This window comes from Pristiophorus japonicus, chromosome 17 (genome assembly GCF_044704955.1).
Source record: "Pristiophorus japonicus isolate sPriJap1 chromosome 17, sPriJap1.hap1, whole genome shotgun sequence".
In the NCBI taxonomy this organism is placed as follows: Eukaryota; Metazoa; Chordata; class Chondrichthyes; family Pristiophoridae; genus Pristiophorus; species Pristiophorus japonicus.
In genome coordinates, this window is record NC_091993.1 from 109,224,605 (window position 1) to 109,243,533 (window position 18,929).

The following is an 18,929-nucleotide window of genomic DNA, read 5'->3' on the forward strand; positions in this document are numbered from 1 at the left end:
CTGACGGTTACCCGACGCTCCCGCGGCCTGATGGTCGCCATTTTGGGCTAGAGGTCGGCGCCAGAGAAGGAGAGGGAGGCGAACAAGAACGCCGCCGTTGCCGATCTTTACTCTCCTTTCTGCTCCATTCCATTACACGACCGGACAACTAATATATATATATTTTTTAAAAAGGAGCTGAGAACATGCTGTCCCGCGTCGCGCTGGCCTCGGGTAAGCGAGAAAAGTGTGCGGGAGCCGGTGCTCGGGTCAGACAAGGCCGCGGGGAGAGCGGGAGCGCAGCCGTCGCCGCTCGCAGGGCCCTGGTTCACCAGGTGCCGGCTCGCCCGCCTCTGGTCCGGCTGCGACAACACTGGCCGGCAATACTCCGCTTCCTAACCGGGCGGGTGAAGGGATCCTCAGCGCCGAGGCCTGGATGCTCATGTCCTCCAGGCAAAGTTATACAGTGCGGCGCCCAGCTTTAAGGTCACAAGGCTGCTGCATCAAATGCAGTGAAGTGAATGTTGTTTTTATACCGAAGTTAGCCGCACTTAATGACAGAAATAGAATCACAATCTTACAGCACGGAAGAAAGAGCTAACCACTTAGTCCACTGCCCTTCCCTCATTCTCGCTTCAGTTCACTTTCAACTCTTGACATTGGGTTTACTTTTTTTAAATTTCAAAATCTACTTTATTCATATAAAAATTTGTACAGTACATTCAAAAGCAGTTCAGTACATTTAGCTGCGGTCAGCAATCCCATACACTACATTTGGGTGCTGACGGCAGTTCCGTTCGATACATTTCCCTGCTTTTCATTTCAAGTACAATTTGGTACAATACGGGATACATTGTAGTACATTCGACAAATTACATTACATGTGTCACTATACAGTACATGGAATGGGTGACAGTACATTTACATTTTTTCTTTTCAACGTGCATTACGAAACAGACCTTGCATTGTACATGGCACTACATAGGTGTTTACAGATCGTGGTGCTCCATGTACACAAAAAAGAAGTTACAAGTACGGCCCGAGGGGAGTTTTGTACTGATTCCTGCCCCCGGGTTTACCGTGGCAGAAGGGCTTTAAACTGTGGCCCTTCCCCACCGTGCCTTTGCGGCGGCTGCGCCAATTTTAAGTGCGTCCCTCAGCACGTAATCCTGGATCTTGGATTGCGCCAGTCTGCAACATTGGGTTTACTTCTGGATCCATATTCTAATTCCAGGATTCAATCTCTCAAATCCAAGGATCCTGGGTAGGATTGAACATAAGAAATAGGAGCAGGATTAGGCCACCTCCACCATTCAATATCACGGCTGATCTGATCATGGACTCAGTTCCACTTCCCTGCCCGCTCCCCATAACCTTTTACTCCCTTATCGCTCAAAAATCTGTCTAACTCCCCCTTAAATATATTCAATGACCCAGCCTTCACAGCTCTCTAGGGCAGAGAATTCCACAGATTTACAACCCTCAGAGAAGAAATTCATCCTCATCTCAGTTTTAAATGGGCAGCCCCTTATTCTGAGACTATGTCCCCTAGTTTTAGTTTCCCCATGAGTGGAAATATCCTTTCTGCATCCACCTTGTTGGGCCCCCTTGTTATCTTACATGTTTCAATAAGATCACCTCTCATTCTTCTGAACTTGAATGAGTATAGGTCCAACCTAACTTCATAAGTCAACCCCCTCATCTCTGGAATCAACCTAGTGAACCTTCTATGAACAGCCTCCAATGCAAGTATATCCTTCCTTAAATACAGAGACCAAAACTGTATGCAGTACTCTAGGTGTTGCCTTACCAATACCCTGTACAGTTGTAGCAGGACTTCTCTGCTTTTATACTCTATCCCCTTGTAATAACCTGATCACTTGATGTTATCTGCATACTCACTTTTTGTGTTTCATGCTCAAGGACCCCCAGGTCCCTCTGTACTGCAGCAATTTGCAATTTTTCTCCATTTAAATTGTAATTTGTTTTTCAATTTTTTTCTGCCAAAGTAGATAACCTCACATTTTCCCACATTATACTCCATCTGACAGATTTTTGCCACTCACTTAGCCTGTCTATATCCCTCTGCAGATTTTTTGTGCCCTTTTCACAGTTTGATTTCCCACCCATTTTGTATCATCAGCAAACTTGGTTACATTACACTCTGTCCCTTCATCCAAGTCATTAATATAGATTGCAAATAGTTGAGCCTGCGGCACCCCACTAGTTACTGTTTGCCAATCGGAAAATGACCCATGTATCCCGACTCTCTTTTCTGTTAGTTAACCAATCCTCTATCCATGCTAATATATTACCCCCAACCTTATGAACTTTTATCTTGTGCAGTAACCTTTTATGTGGCACCTTATCGAACGCCTTCTGGAAATCTAAATACACCACATCCACTGGTATCCACGTTATCCACCTTGCTCATTACATCCTCAAAGGACTCCAGCAAATTTGTCAAACATGATTTCCCTTTCATAAAACCATGCTGGTTCTGCTTGATTCTTAGCATTTTCCCAACGACAGATGTGAGGCTAACTGGTCTATAGTTTCCTGGTTTTTGTCTGCCTCCTTTTTTAAATAGGGGCGTTACATTTGCGGTTTTCCAATCCGCTGGGACCGCCCCAGAATCCAGGGAATTTTGGTAGATTACAACCAATAGAAACATAGAAAATAGGTGCAGGAGTAGGCCATTCGGCCCTTCGAGCCTGCACCACCATTCAATAAGATCATGGCTGATCATTCCTTCAGTATTCCTTTCCTGCGTTCTCTCCATACCCCGTGACCCCCTGAGCTGTAAGGGCCATATCTAACTCCCTCTTGAATATATCCAATGCATCCACTATCTCTGCAGCCACCTCTTTTAAGACCCTAGGATGTAAGCCAACAGGTCCAGGGTACTTGTCCGCCCTTCGTCCTATTATTTTGCTGAGTACTACTTCATTAGTGATAGTGATTGTATTAAGTTCCTCCCTCCCTATAGCCCCCTTGATTATCCACTATTGGGATGTTTTTAGTGTCTTCTACCGTGAAGACCGATACAAAAATATTTGTTCAACATCTCACATCTCTGCCATTTCCCTGTTCTCTATTATTATTTCCCCAGTCTCATCCTCTAGGGGAGCAACATTTACTTTAGCTACTCTTTCCCTTTTTATGTATCTGTAGAAACTCCTACTATCTGTTTTTATATTTTGTGCTAGTTTACTCTCATAATCTATCTTCCCTCTCCATCATTTTTTTAGTTGTCCTTTGTTGGCTTTTAAAAGTTTCCTAATCCTCTGGCCTCCCACTAGTCTTGGCCACATTGTATGTCCTTGTTTTCAATTTGATAACCTCCCTTATTTCCTTAGTTAGCCACGGATGGTTATCCCTTCTCTTAGTCTTTCCTTCTCATTGTGCTATATTTATGTTGCGAGTGATGGAATATCGCCTTAAATGTCTGCCACTGCTCATCAACCATCCATAACTTTAATCTATTTTCCCAGTCCACTTTAGCCAACTCTGCCCTCATACCTTTGTAGTCTTCTTTATTTAAGCTTAGGACCCTGGTTTGAGAACCAACTTTCTTACCCTCCAACCAAATTTGAAATTCAACCATGTTATGGTCACTCATTCTGAGAGGATCCTTTACTATGAGATCATTTATTAATCCTGTCTAATTACACAGTACCAGCTCTATAAGAGCCTGCTCCTTGGTTGGTTCCGCAATGTACTGTTCAAGGAAATTATCCTGGATACACGCTATGAACTCTTCCTCAAGGCTGCCCCGGCCAATTTGCATTGTCCAATCAATATGAAAGTTAAAATCGCCCATGATTATTACCGTTCCTTTATTACAAGCCTCCATTATTTCTTGATTTATACTCCGTCCAACTGTGTATTACTGTTAGGGGGCCTATAGACTATGCCCACCAGTGACTTTTTCCCCTTATTATTCCTTATCTCCACCCAAACTGATTCAACAGCTAGATCTTCTTAGCCAATATCGTTTCTCACTAATGCATTGCTTGCTTGTTAATGAGTGTGTGCAGAAGCTGATGAAGTGCTATATACATCTTGGACTTTAAAGCCAAAACAAGGAAGCAAGTTTAAATTCTTGTTGGATTGTACGCTGTTGATATTGTACTGTCATTACTATACGGTAATGAAACAAGTTTTCATATACTAAAGGAGAAGACGGTTAAATCCTAATTACAGTATTTAAATAATAGTTAAAAGCCATCCCAATCCTACCTGGGGTCCCTGGATTTGTGAGATTGTGGATAGACTAGAGAAGCTGGTGGTCTCCTTGGAGCAGAGAAGGTTGAGAGGAGATTTGGTAGAGGTGTTCATAGAAACATAGAAAATAGGTGCAGGAGTAGGCCATTCGGCCCTTTGAGCCTGCACCACCATTCAATATAATCATGGCTGATCATGCAACTTCAGTACCCCATTCCTCCTTTCTCTCCATACCCGTTGATTCCTTTAGCCGTGAGGGCCACATCTAACTCCCTTTTGAATATATCTAACGAACTGGCCTCAACAACTTTCTGTGGTAGAGAATTCCACAGGTTCACAATTCTCTGAGTGAAGAAGTTTCTCCTCATCTCGGTCCTAAATGGTTTATCCCTTATCCTTAGATTGTGACCGCTGGTTCTGGACTTCCCCAACATCGGGAACATTCTTCCTGCATCTAACCTGTCCAATCCCGTCAGAATTTTATATGTTTTTATGAGATCCCCTCTCATTCTTCTAAATTCCAGTAAATATAAGCCTAGTCGATCCAGTCTTTCTTCATATGCCAGTCCTGCCATCCCGGGAATCAGTCTGGTGAACTTTCGCTGCACTCCCTCAATAGCAAGAATGTTCTTCCTCAGATTAGGAGACCAATACTGCACACAATACTCAAGGTGTGGTCTCACTAAGGCCCTGTACAACTGCAGTAAGACCTCCCTACTCCTATATTCAAATTCCCTCGCTATGAAGGCCAGCATGCCATTTGCTTTCTTTGCTGCCTGCTGTACCTGCATGCCTACCTTCAATGACTGATGTACCATGACACCCAGGTCTCGTTGCACCTCCCCTTTTACTAATCTGTCACCATTCAGATAATCTGCCTTCCTGTTTTTGTCACCAAAGTGGATAACTTCACGTTTATCCACATTATACTGCATCTGCCATGCATTTGCCCATTCACCTAACCTGTCCAAGTCCCCCCCCCCTCGCAGCTCGCACTGCCACCCAGCTTAGTGTCATCTGCAAACTTGATGATATTACATTCAATTCCTTCGTCTAAATCACTAATGTATATTGTAAATAGCTGGGGTCCCAGCACTGAACCCTGTGGCACCCCACTAGTCACTGCCTGCCATTCTGAAAAGGACCCGTTTATTCCCACTCTTAGTTTCCTGTCTGCCAACCAGTTCTCTATCCACGTCAATACATTACCCCCAATACTAAATACCATGTGCCTTAATTTTGCACACTAATCACCTGTGGGGGACCTTGTCAAAAACCTTTTGAAAGTCCAAATACACCACATCCACTGGTTCTCCCTTATCCACTCTACTAGGATAACCTCACACTTATCCACATTATACTGCATCTGCCATGCATTTGCCCATTCACCTAACCTACATCCTCAAAAAATTCAAGAAAATTTGTCAAGCATGATTTCCCTTTCATAAATCCATGCTGACTTGGACCAATCCTGTCACTGCTTTCCAAATGCACTGCTATTACATCTTTAGTAATTGATTCTAGTATTTTCCCCAACACCGATGTCAGGCTAACCAGTCTATAATTCCCTGTTTTCTCTCTCCCTCCTTTTTTAAAAAGTGGAGTTACATTAGCTACCTTCCAATCTATAGGAACTGAACCAGAGTCCATGGAATGTTGGAAAATGATCACCAATGCATATACTATTTCTAGGGCCACTTCCTTAAATACTCTGGGATGCAGACTATCGGGCCCTGGGGATTTATCAGCCTTCAGTCCCTTCAGTTTCCATAACACCATTTCCTGACTAATAAGGATTTCCCTCAGTTCCCCCTTCTCGCTAGATCCTCGATCCCCTAGTAACATCGGGAGGTTATTCGTGTCTTCCTTAGTGAAGACGGAACCAAAGTATTTGTTCAATTGGTCTGCCATTTTCTTGTTCCCCATTATGAATTCAACTGACTCTGACTGCAAGGGACCATTAGTCTTTTTCTCTTCACATATCTGTAGAAGCTTTTGCAGTCAGTTTTTATGTTCCCTGCAAGCTTACTCTCATACTCTATTTCCCCCCCTCCTAATTAAACCCTTAGTCCTCCTCTGCTGAATTCTAAATTTCTCCCAGTCCTCAGGTTTGCTGCTTTTTCTGGCCAATTTATATGCCTCTTCCTTGGACAACACTTTCCCTAATTTCCTTTGTTAGCCACGGTTGAGCCACCTTCCCTTTTTTATTCTTACGCCACACAGGGATGTACAATTGTTGTAGTTCATCCATGTGATATTTAAATATCTGCCATTGCCTATCCACAGTCAACCCTTTAAGTATCATTCTCCATTCTATCCTAGCCAATTCACGTCTCATACCGTTGAAGTTTCCTTTCTTTAAGTTCAGGACCCTAGTCTCTGAATTAACTGTGTCACTCTCCGTCTTAATAAAGAATTCTACCATATTATGGTCACTCCTCCCCAAGGGGCCCCGCACAACTAGATTGCAAATTAATCCTTCTTGTTACACAAGATCCAGTCTAGCATGGCCTGCTCTCTAGTTGGTTCCTCGATATATTGGTCTAGAAAACCGTCCCTTATACACTCCAGGAAATCCTCCTCCACAGTATTGCTACAAGTTTGATTAGCCCAATCAATATGTAGATTAAAGTCACCCATGATAACTGCTGTACCCTTATTGCACACATCCCTAATTTCCTGTTTGATGCCATCCCCAGCCTCTCTACTACTGTTTGGTGGTCTGTACACAACTCCCACTAATGTTTTCTGCCCTTTGGTGTTTCGCAGCTCTACCCATATAGATTCCACATCATCCACGCTAATGTCCTTCCTTACTATTGCGTTAATCTCTTTAACCAGTAACGCTACCCCATCTCCTTTTCATTCCTGTCTGTCCTTCTTGAATATTGAATACCCCTGGATGTTGAGTTCCCAGCCTTGGTCACCTTGGAGCCATGGCTCCATAATCCCAATTACATCATATCCATTAACAGCTATCTGCGCAGTCAATTCAATCACCTTATTACGAATGCTCCTCGCATTGAGACTCAGAACTTTCAGGCTTGTTTTTTTTAACACTTTTTGTCCTATTAGAATTATGTTGTAATGTGGCCCTTTTTGATTTTTACCCTTGATTTCTCTGCCCTCCACTCTTGCTTTTCCCCTTTCTACCTTTTGCTTTTGCCCCCTTTTTACTGCCTCCCTGCATAGATTCCCATCCCCTGCCATTTTAGTTTAAACCCTCCCCAACAGCACGAGCAAACACTCCACCTAGGACATCGGTTCCGGTCCTGCCCAGGTACAGACCGTCCGGTTTGTACTGGTCCCACTTTCCCCAGAACCGGTTCCAATGTCCAAGGAATTTGAATCCCTCCCCCTTGCACCATTCCTCAAGCCGCGTATTCATCTGAGCTATCCTGCAATTCCTACTCTGACTAGCACGTGACACTGGTAGCAATCCTGAGATTACTACATTTGAGGTCCTACTTTTTAACTTAACTCCTAGCTCCCTAAATTAGCTTATAGGACCTCATTCCATTTTTTACTTATGTCGTTGGTATCTATATGTACCATGACAGCTGGCTGTTCACCCTCCCTCTCCAGAATGCGCTGCAGCCGCTCCGAGACATCCTTGACCCTTATACCAGGGAGGCAACATACCATCCTGGAGTCTCGTCTGTGGCCGCAGAAACGCCTATCCCCCTTAAAATAGAATCCCCTATCACTATAGCTCTCCCACTCTTTTTCCTGCCCTTCTGTGCAGCAGAGCCACCCCTGGTGCCATGGACTTGGCTGCTGCTGCCTTCCCCTGATGAGTCATCTCACCCAACAATACCCAAGGTGATGTATCTGTTTTGGAGGGAGATGACCACAGGGGACCACTGCAATACCTTTCTTCCACTGCTCTGCCTTATGGTCACCCATTCCCTATCTGGCTGTGTAACCTTTACCTGTGGTGTGACCAATTCACTAAACGTGCTATTCACGACATCCTCAGCATCGCGGATGCTCCAGAGTGAGTCAATGCGCAGCTCCAGTGCCGCAATGCGGTCTGTCAGGAGCTGCAGCTGGATACACTTCCTGCACATGTAGTTGTCAGGGACACTGGAAGCGTCCCTGACTTCCTACATAGCACAGGAGGAACATAACACAGGTCTGGGCTCTCTTGCCATGACTTAACCCTTAAATTAACTTAATTTGGCAACAATGCCAAGGGTTTCCTACTGATAAGAAAAGAAAAAGATAAAATACTTACCAATTCACCAGGCAATCACTTACCCGCTTGGCTGTGACATCACACTTCGATTTTTTTTTTTACTTCTTTGTTTTACCTTCGGCCTCGATCTCCCGGCATGTGTTGCTCCTCCGACTCCCTGCGCCCTTTTATCAGGGCCTCGATCTCCCGGCAAAATCATGATGGGTCTAGGCGGAGTAGATAGAGGGAAACTGTTCCCATTGGTGTAAGGGTCGAGAACCAGAGGACAGAGATTTAAGGTGATTGGCAAAAGAACCAAAGGCGACATGAGGAAAAACTTTTTTATGCAACAAATGGTTAGGATCTGGACTGCACTGCCTGAAAGGGTGGTGGAGGTAGATTCAATCGTGGCTTTCAAAAGGGAATTGGATAAGTACCTGAAGGGGGAAAAAAATTCAGGGCTACGAGGAAAGGGCAGGGGAGTGGGACTAGCTGAGGTACTCTTGTAGAGAGCAGTCACAGGCTTGACGGGCCGAATGGCCTCCTGTGCTGTAACCATTCTGTGATTCTATGAATCCTGGAATTAGGATATTGATCCAGAAGCAAACCAAATGCCAGAGTTGAAGTGTATTTTATGGAGAGTTCGTTCCACTTTGCTAAAGCAGTTGATAGTAAATGTTTAATTATTTTACTACATCTAGATGTGCTATTGCATAAAACATAATGGTGATATTTTCTAGAAACACATGATCAAGTATTTTGCCATTGCTTGGGTTTTAATTGTAAAATCTCTTGTATTGTCCATACTGTCTTGAATACTACAAAGTTTTGCAAAACATTAATATATTTAAAGACTTTATTATAGTTAAATTTGGATGACATCTTCAATAGTTTATGCGCTTCTGAATACTGAGGTTACTGTCTTTAATTCATTCAGAGGTAGTATCAGTATTTTGATATTTTTATATCATTTTACAGTGGAAGATGGTGTAGAATAGCCATATGGAATGGGGTCTGGCAGCATTTGGAAGTTATTTTGGATAACTTCCAAATTTTTACAGCTTTGGGTTCTAATGTCAAATTACTGAAGATTTGTTCATATTCTCCATTGTCCTATGAACTCTGGTTATCTTAAGTATTGTAGTGCTTCTATTTTAAATGAGGGACTGAATAGACCATAGGTGTGTTTTAGTTACCCTACCTGAGCAGTATATTTAATCAACGACAAGCCCAAGCATCGAGGAAATATTTTACCATAAAAAATACTTGCATTAACACTTTATCTTTGGACCTCCTGGGACATGGTCTTGAATACACTGGGGTCGCAAAGGCTGACTCTGAGGGTCCCATGTGAAATGAGTTTAGGCAATGTTGACACAGTTTCTAATGGGTGTGAGCTCGCAAAAAAAAAAATCTTCATTTGGTATATTTGAGTTGGCAATCTCATTGACTCCAGAAGGATAGTTGGAAATGGCAGACTGACTCTATGGGCCCAAGTTTCCACATGATTTGCGCCCGATTTTTAGGAGCAACTGGTGGAGAACGGACTATCTTAGAAATCGCAATTCTCCACATTTTTTTTACTGCAGTTCTAGTCAGGTAGAACAGTTCTACTTTGGAACAGAATTTTTTCTTCAAAAGGGGGCGTGTCCGGCCACTGACGCCTGATTTCAAAGTTTCCACAGTGAAAACGTACTCCAAACTAAAGTAGAATGGAGCAAGTGAAGATTTTAGTAGAACTGAAAAAACCTGTTCTACACATTAAAAAATCAGGCGCAGGTTACAAATTAGGCGTAGGGAACGAGTTGGGGGGGGAGGGGGGGCGAAGGGAACTCATTAAATTCTACAATAAATCCTTATTTATACTTCTACAAATATTATACAAATAAATCCAACCTGAATAAACATTTATAAGCAAAGAAAAGATTAAATAAACCATCTTCCTACCTGTGTGAAAGTGCTTCAGGCACGGAGAATTCTGCAGTCAGCCTGAGGCGCCCGTTCTTCCCGCGGGGGGGGGGGGGGGGGGGGGAGGGAGAGGAGGCGCCCGTTCTTTCCCGGGGGGGGGGGGGGGGGGAGGGGAGAGGGCGCCCGTTCTTCCCGCGGGGGTGGGAGGAGACAGTGAGAAGGCTGCAAGTGCTAATGTGCTTTTATTAAAAAAATGTTCAAAAATTAAACAGCTACAAAGAACTACAAAAATGGCCGAGTGCCAATGTTTTTTTCACACTGAGCATGCGCGAACGCTCCAACGCGCACGCGCTGCGTTGCCAGCAGGAAAAAAAATAATTTAAATAGTACCCGCCCCCTCCCACTTACAAAATCGGCGCGAGTGTAGGCTCCGCCCCCCTGGGCGCCGCGCCAGGCAGACAAGGAGCTGCAGAACGCTCCAGAATCGCAATTTTTTTTTTAGGCACCGTTTTAGGCGCGAAAAACGGGCGCCCAGCTCGGAGAGGCGCCCGTTTTTTATCGTGTGGAAACTTGGGCCCTATAAGTGATCTTCAGATTTTGGGAGTACAGGATACTGCAACTGGGTGCCTGAAATGGGGAGGTTGCATGTCCATCACTTTGAACCATAAAAAATGTATCTTTAACAAAGAAGATAAACTTTTTTTTAATGTATTTACTGACTAATTTGTTCTAGTCTTACGCATTTATGTATAATTCTTTTTTCAGCTTCTGCTGTGAAGACATCGGCACCTATCAGTGCCAGGTTAGTGACAGGTGTTTCTTGTATGTAAAGTGTATATTAATGTTGAGGTTTTGTCAAAATGGCATCGGTTTTAAGAGACAGTGCAATCTATTGGACGTGACCATGCAAAAAGTTGCAATACTATAATTGGTGAACTTCCTTGTATTTCTCATTTCAATATACCAGTTTTCACATGTCTTATTTTATAATCAAAATCTATATAGTGGCAGTACTATTCTAATTTTGGAAAAAAGATTAAATGTTGAGGCTGCTGTTTTTTTCTGAAGGAGCAAGGTTTATATAAATCAAAAGTATTGTGTCACTACACCCAAGGAGCTATCTCAATATCTCAGACCAAAAGTATAAAAGTACAATTGTGTTCTTAAATGTTTCTATGCTGTGGTAATTTGCTAATATCCATCTGAACTCTGCAAACTATTCAACGTTGTTGCTTGATTCTTTTTCCAGTTTGTTGCCAGTATCCAAGACTTTTCATACTAGCCGTCAGTCTCCAGCGCCAGTGCCACCCCTCCCTGAGCAAGGAGGCAAAGTGCGCCATGGTCTATTTCCAGAAGAATTCTTTCAGTTCTTGTATCCCAAGACTGGAGTAACGGGTCAGTACAAAATATCTTTGCAAATTGTATAGTAAGTTCCTCTGTTTCCAAGATTGCTTTATTTATCCTTTGTTATGGTGCATTGAAATACTGTTATTAGTTTCCATTGCTTAGCATTTGTAAAAACAGTCTTTGTGAATATTTTCCTCTTGGATCATAACTATAAAGTCACTGATCTAAAATTATATTTGGAAAAAGTTTTCTTACATAAATGAGCAACAGAGGTACTTTAAGTGTTTTAATACAACAGGTCTCCTTTCAAATTCAGTAATCACCTGCAGTTTTGACTGAGAACTTTATCCAAAGTGTCATTTAACACTAAAGTGCGGTAATATTTAATGTTGTGGAGTTGCAAATGCTCAACTATTATTATTGGTGCAAGCTAGCACTGAATGTGGGTTTTGGACTTCATGTTCTATGTGCAACTTTGAATAGAAACAGAATTAATGCACCATTTTTAGCTTCAAACAAGTCTGTCGAGCAGTAAGTCTGAATTCACTTCTACAGATAAATTGTATTCTCGTTATTGTAGAATATTAATGACCAGAAGGAAATTTTCTACCATTGGTCACTTTTAACACAACGATTTTAGGACAATCTTGGTACATATTTTTTTTTTCCTCCCTCATAGGCCCTTATATGTTCGGCACTGGCCTGTTGACTTACCTTCTATCAAAGGAAATCTATGTCATTAACCATGAAACATTTGCAGCTATATCCGTTGGCATTGTTATCCTCTATGGTATCAAAAAGTTTGGCAAGGACGTGGCAACATTTGCTGACAAATTGAATGAGGTAGAGTAATATGGGATTTAATGCCTGGGCTTGGTACAAAAACTGGGTTTCTTTCAAAATTTGAATTCTGTTCAGATGTGATGTTTTAATCTAGAGAAGCATATCAAATACTTTGTCAGTTGTGTAAAAAGAGGACATGTTTTGTGTTCTGGCATTCTATAAGCATATTTACGATAGTGGTTAAAGATATGCTAGTGACCACTGCAGCCACTGGTTAAATATTGCTACCTTCAAAATAATTTTCTTGTACATATCCCTTTTTTAATGTTCCTCTAAGAAATCTTCTGTGCAAATTCTGATTATATGTAATCTTTCGCAAAATACCAGTGATGTATTTATGATTCAGCTGCATTCCATATTGCCTATTTTGTTTGACAATAACAGGACAAAGTTCAAAAAGCACAAGAAGTAAAAGACTTGGCCATGAACAGCCTGTCAGAAGCTATTGAAGCAGAGAAAAAAGAACAGTGGAGAATAGACGGTCGTCATCACCTTTTTGATGCAAAGCGGGTACGAATGCATTTTGTTTAGTGGTCCCTTGTATGAAAAATTTCTGTGACCCTTTTTCTGCTCCAATTTTAATTATTGCTATTAATTTAATTGGCATAAAGTAATTATGGTAATAGTCTTGTTACTTGCAATGGTTTTGAAATTGGTAAATGAATGATGTTGCTAATTAATTCTCCTATTTCACTAAAGCTCTGTCTTTATTTGTTACGCGGGTCATGCTGCAGATTAGATCAGGTCCAAAATTGCCAAAATGCATTCTCTGATGTATTGTAAATCAGGGGACTCAAGAAATCCTGAGAGCAATTTGACAAACTTCCTGCTGTACTGATCTAATGTCATTTCATACACACGTGAAACCCACTTTTGTGTGTCAGACTGGTAGATGCAGAATGAGTCCAGATTCTCAAAACTGGATTTTCTTTTTAATAATCAAAGTATCTCCTGCTGTTTCCATTGATCTTCCAGTGCCAGCACTGCTGAAATCTAAATGGAAATAAAGGTGACACTCCTTCCCATGAGCACAGATAAGTGGAAACAAACCCCGAATACACATAATTTCTCTTTTCTCCTCCACACACCCCGCACCCCCCCCCCCCCGACCATCCTTTCCTTTGAGCAGTCATTATCCTTCACCCCTACTGAGCAGTACCTAGATGTTTGGAGACAACATCTTTCCTCGCTGATCATCGCTTTTTAGTGATTGGAAGCGACACATCTCAGAGTACATCTCCCTTCATACTCGCCAGCCGAACAAACCTTACCTATTGACCATTGTTTGAGACTGGAAGTTAGCTTCTTGTGTGTGTGTGTGTGTGTGTGTGTGCGTGTATACGAGAGCATGCAGAAAACAGGCTCAGGCAGCGGAAGGAGCATGGAGCAAACGAGTCCCCACCCTTTCCTTCACGGAATGTGTCCCACCTGTGACGGGGACTGATTCCCGTATTGGACTGTTCAATCACCTAAGAACTCACTTTTAGAGTGGAAGCAAGTCTTCCTCAATTTCAAGGGACTGCCTATGATGATATATATATACTTATCATAGGCAGTGCCTTGTTTTCTTCAGCATAAAGTTCCTAATAAAGATGCTGTTTAAAGCAGTAGAATTAACTGCAAAAGTTGTGAACTACCCTGTGATCATAATTCATATGAAGTCTTAGCACCTGACTTTATTAGAGGTAACATTTCCTGTTACAATTAATAGTTCTCTTGCTGTGGAATTGAAATGAGTTTTATTTATTTAATCAGGTTCAAATTGTACATGTAAATAAATGATCCTAAACATTCCATGAAGTTGAGCCTTGTTCAAGATGGAGGTACAACATGAAATATGAAAGGCTTATACTGGGGTAATGAGATGCTTTTATGGCGTTTTGCGTTACAAGGAGGTGTGATGGACTACTATAATTAGCTTGTGGTATTTTTGGCGAAGGAAATCTTAAAAAGCTTTGCTTGGTCGACTGACATAATGCAGAAAAGGGCTGGATGTTATTTTGTCATCATAGGTCAGTTAATATCAGGGCTCCAAGAATTTCACAGCACGTCAATCCCAGTTTCTTCAGCAGCACAAGCAACAGAATATAGAATCTGGCAAATCTATTTTATAAGACTATTAAAAACTGCTAAACGGATTCCTTCTGTTTACACTGACTGAGCATTTTAAACTGTTTAAATGTAGCAAGCATTTTTACCTTCTGAGTATCCATGTTCCGCTTACGAGTTTACAGTAATAACAACAAATTGTATTTATATAGCGCCTTTAATGTAATGAAACGTCCCAAGGCCTTTCACAGGAGTATTATGCGATTAAAAAAATTTGACACCGGGCCGCAGAAGTAGAAATTAGCGCAGGTGACCAAAAGCTTGGTCAAAGAGGTAGGTTTTAAGGAGCGTCTTGAAGGAGGAAAGAGAGGTTTAGGAAGGGAGGTCCAGAGCTTGGGGTCTAAGCAACAGAAGGCACGGCCACCAATGGTTGAGCAATTATAATCAGGGATGCTCAGGAGGGAAGAATTAGAGGAGCGCAGACATCTTGGGAGTGGGGGGTAGGGGTGGAGACTGGAGGAGATTTCAGAGATAGGGAGGGGGCGAGGTCATGGAGGGATTTGAAAATAAGGATGAGAATTTTGAAATTGAGGCGTTGCTCAGCTGAAAGCCAATGTAAGTCAGCGAGCACAGGGGTGATGGGTGAGCAGGACTTGGTGCGAGTGAGGACGTGGGCAGACGCGTTTTGGATCACTTCTAGTTTATGTAGGGTAGAATGTGGAAGGCCAGCCAGGAGTGCATTGGAGTAGTCAAGTCGAGAGGTAACAAAGGCATGGATGAGGACTTCAGCAGCGGATGAGCTGAGGCAAGGGCGGAGACTGGCAATGTTACGGAGGTGGAAATAGGCGTTCTATGCTGTGGCTATGCGGTCGAAGGCTCATTTCAGGGTCCTATAAGATACCACTTAACAGCCAGCTGTCTCATCTGCTTGTCCCTTAACCAGATGTGACAAAAAAGCATTAAAGTGGCAAGTAATCGATCGCAGATATAAAAATAAAATGACTGGAATGTGAAGAGAAAGGCCAAGTGATATTTCAGTTGCAACTCTTTGTAAGAACTACAGCTGGATGTGAAATGCAAGGAGGTTAATGAATTGCAGATGAATAGAAATTAGAAAATTGAAGTTAATGGGGCACTATTCTGAATTATAACATTAAAGTAGTTTGTGTTTCCATTTATCAACCAGCTCCAAAAATATTCCTGCATTCTCTGTCTCATAAATGTCTTTCATTTCTTTGACTTCTTCTATTGTCTGGTACTAATATCAATTCTGTCATTTAACCATCTCATGAGTTCCACGTAAGCAATTTACAGGTTATTCTATTTTTCCCTTGTGTGTTTTTCCTTCCTACTTTCTTCCCTTTGTTCTAATATATCCTGCAGTTCTGATGAAGGGTCCACACCTGAAATGTCAGTCTCAGATGCTGACTGACCTGCTGAATGTTTAAAGCATTTCCGTTTTTTTGTGCCAAGTTATTGGTATTGATATAACCAACATTTATTCCAGTACAAAATGATGCGGGAAACAGAGATGAAAAACATTATGGGCAGGGGGGAAATTCTGTAGTAATTTATGAAGAATGGAGCACTACTACCCTGGCTACGATGTATTTAAAATTATAAATTTCTAACATTGACTACAGCATTGTGTAATAAATGTGATGAGGTACATGCCTGCAGGCATTTGAACAGTGTTTGTTTGTTTGTAGAATAATGTTGCAATGATGCTAGAAACCAACCACCGTGAACGACTGCACATGGTGTACAATGCAGTGAAGAAACGCCTGGATTACCAAATCGGTCTCCAGCATCTACAGCGAAGGCTTGCACAAGAACATATGGTTAACTGGGTGGAGAAGAGTGTAATCCAGAGCATCACACCACAACAGGTAGGTAGGGAAATAAGATGAAAGAGATGCGGGTTTTTGTACAAACCAACTTCTGCTAATACATTAGAACAGCAACGTGTTACAAATGTGATGAGAAGGAACATGTCTGCAGGCATTTGAACAGTTGCAAAATTACCAACTTCACTGTTGGTATGTAAAAACGTGCAGTGGTGCAAGTGGTACTGGACAGCTGTAGAGTCTATGGGCGAGCTGTACATCAATTATAGAGTTGCCAAACCTATCTGAGGTACAAGAGGACTACACATGTCCCAGTTCTTGATATTTACTCTTTCATAATTCTACAATTTAAAGCATGCATATACATGAGATGATAAGTCAAAGCACGCAACACAATTGAAATTGACAGCTTTTATTTAGTGTTTACCAGGTGCAACTAAATAATAATTGTGGGAGATTATGCCCTAGTTGGCTGTTACAATATTTTGCTAGTTTTAAATTTTATAAATGTCAAAAGTAGTGTACTCTTTCCATTCCTCGAATCTTCCGTCTGATTTTTCTCTTCCCCACCTCTCCTGAAGTGGAGACTCATGTTAGGCTACAGTTCTACACCTCTGGTACATGCACAGCAACTCACACGGGAAATTGCACCGTGAGCATCAATTGAAACGTGGGAGCCATTATTATGTTCATCTGGCATTCAGATGTCCAGGATTTGTCATCATTATCATCATAGGCAGTCTCTTGGAATCGAGGAAGACTTGCTTCCACTCCTGAAGTGAGTTCTTTGGTGGCTGAACAGTCCAATACGAGAATCACAGACTCTGTCACAGGTGGGACAGATAGTCGTTGAGGGAAGGGGTGGGTGGGACTGGTTTGACGCACACTCTTTCCGCTGTCTGCGCTTGATTTCTGCACGCTCTCGGCGTCACTAGATGAGTGGGAGCTCTGACTGTTTTATCCCTTTTCCTAGACATTCTTCTCTTTCCCCCCCGCCCCCCAATGCCATGCCTACTGCCTGGGATTGGCTGACTCAAAATGGGCAGAGATCTCTCTAATCACCATTATGCCACAATGTTTGTCTTTGCATCATCAGTTCCTACGTTGATTTTTTGTATTTTTGTTCATACAGTGGCTTAAAAGGATGTGATTCTGCTAATATTTTGCTTTTTTCTTCATAGGAGAAAGAGAGCATTGCCAAATGTATCTCTGACCTCAAAGTACTGGCCAAGGCAGCTCAAGCAAAGGTTTAGCCTTGATTCAGAACTACTACCCATATAGAAACAAAATATGTAATGTGTAACTTTGAAAAGAATAATCTAATTTCCCAATAAACTGCACTGACCTGAAATGTTCTTGTAAACTGAGAGAAAAACATTAAAATGCAGTGTTGATAAATCTACACTTGATATCCTTTCATTTATTTTTAATAACTGCCTGAACTCATGAGTTCAAAAATGCTATTTGTAGAATATTTGTAATTATCCTATTTATAATCTGCATTGTTTTTCATACCAAGCACTTCGAATTATATAATAGTACAGCACAGAAGGAGGCCATTCGGCCCATCGAGTCTGCGTCGGCTCTTTCAATGAGCATTCCAGTCAGTCCCACTCCCCCGCTCCTTTCCCATATCCCTTCAAGTATTCATCCACTTCCGTTTTGAAGACTAATATTGAATCTGTTTCTATCAGGCAGTGCATTCCAAATCCTAACCACTTGCTGCATGAACTTTGTTTTTCTCACATTGACTCTGGTTCTTAAATCTGTGCCCTCTGGTTTTTGACCCTTCAGCCATTGGAAACAGTTTATATTTACTCTGTCTAAACTCTTCATGATTTTAAACGTCTCTATGAAATCTCCCTTAGCCTTCTCTGCTCTAAGAAGAACAATTTTGAGGTTATTAACTTACTCTGGCAAACAATGTCTGTGTCATGTACCTGTATTGAGTCTCACTTATTGACAGAAGTACAATATCAGGCTCAATTACGGGTAGTGGCAACTGTTTTGTGATGAAGTCTGTTACTGAACCCACCTATCATGCTACTAAAATCTTGGTTTGCCTTTTTCAGTGGCTCCTCTGCTCTGTTCATTCAAAAGCTTACCACATGCATATGCAGGATATGTTACTGAGTGACAGTATAGCAGCAGGTGGATAGTGTCATGTATTAGAAATATAGAATAGATCATGGCACAGTAAATAGCATACAGAAGAATTTCTTCAGTAAAATCCAGACAAAAATATCTTCCAAAACTGGTCTGCTTTTGTCACTAATGTGTAGCTGGAGCAAGAAGCATATAGATTTTACCAGGGATGATTGGGAGAAGCTAACTTTTGTTTCCTGTTGTGATCCACAGTTATTTAATTAATAATTTGAAAAGCAGCTGGAGGAGGAGCTGGTACATAAATGAGGCTACATATGTAGAAAGGTTTAGACCAGAAATGTCCAGCCTGCAGCCCTGGCAACTCTCTTATTTGCACTTGTATTTCTTTGCTGGTTTGCCCTGTTTAAATTTAGTGGCCCTGGCATTTGTAAAGAGCTGCTGTTAGT

General features: G+C 41.9%; 1 protein-coding gene across 1 annotated transcript; it reads left to right on the forward strand.

Moving 5' to 3' along the window:
* Positions 1-18: 18 nt before the first annotated feature.
* atp5pb (ATP synthase peripheral stalk-membrane subunit b) lies at positions 19-17,779 on the forward strand. The gene is made up of 7 exons (XM_070859034.1): positions 19-213; positions 11,057-11,093; positions 11,541-11,686; positions 12,318-12,481; positions 12,866-12,991; positions 16,240-16,419; positions 17,559-17,779. The coding sequence occupies exons 1-7, from the start codon at positions 186-188 to the stop codon at positions 17,628-17,630; spliced, it is 753 nt and encodes a 250-aa protein (XP_070715135.1). The 5' UTR covers positions 19-185; the 3' UTR covers positions 17,631-17,779.
* The last annotated feature ends 1,150 nt before the right edge of the window (positions 17,780-18,929 follow it).

Coding starts and splice junctions, on each gene's coding strand:
- atp5pb (XM_070859034.1), top strand. CDS start 186: ATGCTGTCCCGCGTCGCGCTGGCCTCGG. Junction 214..11,056: donor CCGCGTCGCGCTGGCCTCGG/GTAAGCGAGAAA, acceptor TTCTTTTTTCAG/CTTCTGCTGTGAAGACATCG. Junction 12,992..16,239: donor ACCTTTTTGATGCAAAGCGG/GTACGAATGCAT, acceptor GTTTGTTTGTAG/AATAATGTTGCAATGATGCT.